The sequence below is a fragment of the Phragmites australis genome, chromosome 19, assembly GCF_958298935.1.
Source record: "Phragmites australis chromosome 19, lpPhrAust1.1, whole genome shotgun sequence".
Lineage (NCBI taxonomy): Eukaryota > Viridiplantae > Streptophyta > Magnoliopsida > Poales > Poaceae > Phragmites > Phragmites australis.
In genome coordinates, this window is record NC_084939.1 from 232,202 (window position 1) to 237,404 (window position 5,203).

The following is a 5,203-nucleotide window of genomic DNA, read 5'->3' on the forward strand; positions in this document are numbered from 1 at the left end:
CTTGTGTGTCCGATTCCAAGCATCACCAAGGACATCTCACCGCTAAACGGTGAAACGTATATTGAGGTATCTCAAACACACCATTGAGTATAGTCTTTGGTTTTCTGCATCCTCTTTGCTTTCTCTTTGAGATATTTTGGATGCCAACTTTGCTGGTTGTAGGATTGGCAGAAAGAGTACCTCCGGTACTTGTCATTTCTTGAGTATCTCCCTTGTTTGTTGGTCTTCTCTCAAATAGTCTAGTGTAGCACAGTCAACTACTGAAGTTAAATATGTTGCTGTTGTTAGCTGTTGTTATCAGATTTTGTAGATGGTTGCTACTTTGAGGGATGTTGGGTTAGATTTCAAGAGTATACCATTTTTGTGTGACAACACCAGCGACATAAACTTAGCCAATAATCCAGTTCAACACTCAAGAATCAAACACATAGATGTGAGATTCCACTTCCTGCGATACCACAATGAGAAGGAAGACATTGACTTGAGATATATGGATACCCAACACCATCTTGCCGATATCTTTACCAAGCCTCTTAATGCAATCAGATTTGCCTTTTTTGAGAGGAGAGCTTGAAGTGTGTCATTCCTATGCATTGTGTGAGGGAAAGTTATCTTTGTATATACTCTATCTTACTTTTGTTGCATGTGCATTGCATCTCATCTTGTAAGATAATCATAATAGTTGAGCTTTGACTTATATGTCTTTAGCATTTTCAGTTGCTAATCTTGAATTTGGACTAAGTTAAGTAGTTGTGTGGAGTAATATTTTAAACTTAGGCTCCTCTTGATGCTTTGACATGAATCATTTTAGAAAAGCTAGCTTTCCTAAAGATGAAGCTTGATAATTTTATAATTCATGTAGACTATGAAATGCTAAATTCTTGATCACCATGTTTGTAATTGCTTTGGTTTAGTCAATGCTTGTGTTAAAGCTAGTTTGATAAATATCTTGCTCTAGGCTTCTTGGTTCAAGACAGTGGATTGGGAAATATTGCACTATATTTTCTATCTTTGTCAAATGTTTAGCTCATGATAGAACCTTGGGGGAACATATGTTCCTTATATCAAAAGACACTACTTGACTTGATCTAAATGAAAACTTGATAATTTGTGCAATTTTAATTCTATTGAGCAATTAAGTTTCTTGTACTAAAATATGATTTAATACGGTTGTCTTGATGCTTCATATGGTTCGCCAAAGAAGTAAATCTATAGTTGCTAAATTCAACTTAAGGATAAAATGAATTACAAAGAAATATGTCTAAATGATCAATTTTATTTTAATCACTTAATCTAACTAAGTCTTAGTTTTATATGTGAGCGTTTACAAAATCTACTGTCATAAATGCTTGTTTGTCTAGTTTGAGATTGAAATTTGCTAGTTCTTAATGCTTGTATTACCTCGGCACAAGTAGATTCTTATGTGGTGGTCACTTTAACATGATTCAGCTATGTGAACTTAAATGTGTTAACAATTCTTCAGGATTAGCTTAAAAAGCTTCACGCTCTTATATCATTGTCTCTTTTTGAGCTTTTATGCAATTGTGAGCTCAACATTCTACTCTCCATAGCATTTTGATGCTTCTAGCTTTTGCAAATATTTTGTAGTATAGTTGTGAAAGCTCGTTAGGGTTGCATGGTCATATCTTGCATGATGCTTTATCCTTGATGTTTGCATTGCTAAAGGGGGAGAAAATTTGGGACAAAATTACCCTAATTTACAAAAGAGAATCTTGCATAATGAAACCTGTGCATTCATCGAAGGATAATTTCTGCAATTTTTGACTTGCCTTTGATTCTCTTCGGGCTTATGCACTCTTCTTATACCAAGTGATCATTTTAGAGTTTTCTTGAGTTTTTAGTCACTTAGATAAATTTCTCTTATTGAATTTCTTCAAACCAAAATCTTTGTACTTTGAGAGTTGTCAATGTATTTATTAAGGGGAAGATTGAGAAACCAAATTGAATTGTGCTTTGGTTTATAAGTGATGAGTGATTGATAAAGTCGTTGTTTTGGTTTGGTGATTTGTTGGATTGTATAAGCATGTATATGTGTTGTAATTATGGTCATGACTAACTATAGTTGCAGAAAAATAGAGTTGGCGTGTTTGCCTTTGAGTTTAGGAAACACGCTGGATGATCCGACGCTGAGGAATTTGTACACGTTGGAGTATTTTAGTACAGAAGCAAAAATTGAAGTATATACCGTATGGTCCGGTGTTGGACAGAAGTATAGGTTGAAGTATTTATTCTAGAGAGGTTGCAAATTGACTCTGGTGGACTCACACCCTCTGGATGGTTCAGCACTGGGCAATGTGTATGTCGGATGTTTCACCGGAGTATTTTTTCAGAGAGATGCAAAATGGCTGAACTGAGGAGTTGAATACACCGAATGGTCCAGCACTCAGGAGGAGTGAACACCAGATCATCCGGTATTTACAATTTGTCTAGGATGAGTTCTTCAACGGAGAATTTGATATTGAGAGATGAAAATTAAACCGCAGCGATAGTTGAAGGACAGAAAATAGACTTTTTCCAATTATATATCCATTGTCCATCCTTGTCCACATGCATACACGATCCCCGTTCACATAAACCCACCGGTGTTGCCGGACCCCGCGCTGTGCACCAGATAAAGAGGTTCAATGATCCATTTGATTTGAGTCACTGTCGTATTAAACTTCACCTCGAAAGCTATTTTAAGTAAATACCACTTGGGTAAAATAAAAATAAAATTACCGACCGGCTAGATATTTGGGCATTTCCCCCCCTTACGTTTCGCGATGTTATTTTGCAATTCACTCTCGTTTGCAATGGCGTCTGAAGCTAGTTGGTCGCGCCAGTTGCTCTCGGAGCTTTACAGTCCCCTTCGGTGCGCCACCTTAGTCTACGCTTCGTCTATCTCTCCAACAACTCGGTTTAGTATCAGCGTACTAAGTATGTGGAAATTGACTTGTATTTTGTTCGGGAGTTATAGAACGTCACATTTCAGTCGATTGATTTATAGAACGTCCCTTATTTTTCATTTTCGCTTCATCAGGTTCAGTCACTCCGTCAATGATCAGTCGGGAGCATGCACACATCTTACAATTGAAGCAGGATCAAGTACTGCCGCCGGCAGTGCATGTCGAGGTCGCACTGCATGCTCCGTCGCGAAGAAGACGGCTCCAGCCTTGAGGTCGTAGGTGAAGCGCCTGTCCACCTGCTGCATCGCGCAGATCACCGTCATGTGGCCCGGCGTGACGGCCAGGCAGACGTCCTGCGGCTGCTGCGGCCTGAGCACCAGCCTCACGCCGTGCTCCTTAAAGCGCAGCGTCACCGTCGGCAGGTGCTCCCACACGGCGTTCGTCGCCCCGTGGAGGCAGAGCCGGTACTCGGAGCGGGGCACGAGTGGCAGCCCGAGCGGCCTCAGGTGCTCCTCCACGGAGCGCTCCAGGATGTCGCACGCGCTCTGCACCATCACCATCGAGCCCGTCCCGCGCTGCCCGTTCTGGAGGTTGCGCCGAAAAACGTGCGGCCGCAGCGCGGTTAGCTGCATGTCCTGCAGGTGCAGGAAGCCGTCGCCGTCGATGCGGATGGTGCTGTTCAGGCCGGGGCTGGGGGCCAGGTCCAGGCTGAAGCCGCTGCCCTTGCGTGATGCGACGTGGACGTCGGCAGCGGCGGCATGGTGGTGGAGGAGGAGGGCCACAAGTAAGGTGACCACGAACGGGAGAGCGGTGAGCTCCATGGAAATGGTGGACATGGCTTTAATCCTGATCGATGGATGCTTAAGGCACAGATGCATGGCGCCTGAAATAGTGTTGGAGCTCAAGAACACTGCACTAATCGGTGCACATTGAAGATTTGGAAAAAAAATGGAAATCCAAACTGGTAAATTCTGCTTCTGCTGCTCCATATCTGAGAGTTGAGATTTGAGAACATTAGCTATGTGCATCCAGCATAGTATATATATATCATCATCATTTACGACAAGTGTATTCTAAACTAGCTAGTACTAGCAGTAAGGAATCATACAGGGAAGGCATGAAAACATATAGACAGTACGTTACGTACTAATTAGGCAAACCAAACGAGTTTTATATTCATATCACTCTGTATCCATCATTACAGAGCGAGACACAGGCCAGCACACAAACATACAGACAGACAGAGAGATGTATGCATGGTCTGGCACGATCGATGCTACGATCACACCAACACACACATCATCAGCACAAATTAAGGACACCAAATAGGTAGCAAACCATGCACACACGGCTCGAGCCAGATACATCGATCTATGGCTCCTCCTTATTGTTCAATCATCACTCACAGTCTCACACTAGACAACCACAAGTGGTAGGTACATGGGCATGCATGAGCCTCAGCAGTTGCAGGGGCTGCACTTGCAGTTGTCGCCGCAGCTGCAGCCGTGGGCGGTCTCGCCGGACTCGGCCGCCTTCTCAAAGTCGCCCTTCTTCTCAGGCGCCACGCCGAGGACGACGGTGGCCTGCGCGCTGCTGCTCTTCTCCTCCAAATCAGGGTACATCTTGCTGCAAGTCAACGCCAAATTCACCCATGGAATAATCAGCACAAGACATATATATGTAGCTTGAGTTTGAACAAAATAGTGGATCGCTTAATTAGTCTCTTGTTAATCACAGCGACAAGATCGATCAAAAAGTCACGTTTATCAAGGGATTAGCTACCAAGTTCATGATCTCTAATCCGCTTGCTGTTTTTCAACGAGAAACTACCATATATACGCATACGTACCCGCAGTTGCAGCTTGAGCCGCAGTTGCAGCTTGATCCACAGCTGCAAGACATCTTCTCGATCTGTAAGCCGAAATGAACTCTGGATGGAAGAAGAAGAAGAGCTTTGAGATTGTTTGAGCACAGTGCAAAGCCTCAACCCCATTACCACTATTTATACAACTCAATTATTTGTGCAAACAAGCACCCAAGAAGACGCTGTTGCGTGTCACGATGCGATAGGCTGTCTCTAGAATTAGTCTTTCGGAGTTATCGCTTGTCCAATGGCCAATTCTGGTGATTGATTGTCTTTTGAGAGTGAAAGCTTGCATGAAAGACTTCAACTTAATAATTTAATCTAATCATTGTCATGATAGATGTTACCGAATCCCTAATGATGACTGCTAGCTTGGGTTAACCCAAAGGTTAATATAGAAAGGAACAACTGAAAATTAACCTTACACACAAGG

General features: G+C 42.6%; 1 protein-coding gene across 1 annotated transcript; it reads right to left on the reverse strand.

The window, feature by feature from the left end:
- Positions 1-4,056: 4,056 nt before the first annotated feature.
- LOC133900795 (metallothionein-like protein 1B) lies at positions 4,057-4,918 on the reverse strand. The gene is made up of 2 exons (XM_062342040.1): positions 4,756-4,918; positions 4,057-4,532 (listed from the first exon to the last, which is right to left on the reverse strand). Exons 1-2 carry the CDS (start codon positions 4,806-4,808, stop codon positions 4,364-4,366), a joined length of 222 nt encoding a protein of 73 aa, XP_062198024.1. The 5' UTR covers positions 4,809-4,918; the 3' UTR covers positions 4,057-4,363.
- Positions 4,919-5,203: the final 285 nt, after the last annotated feature.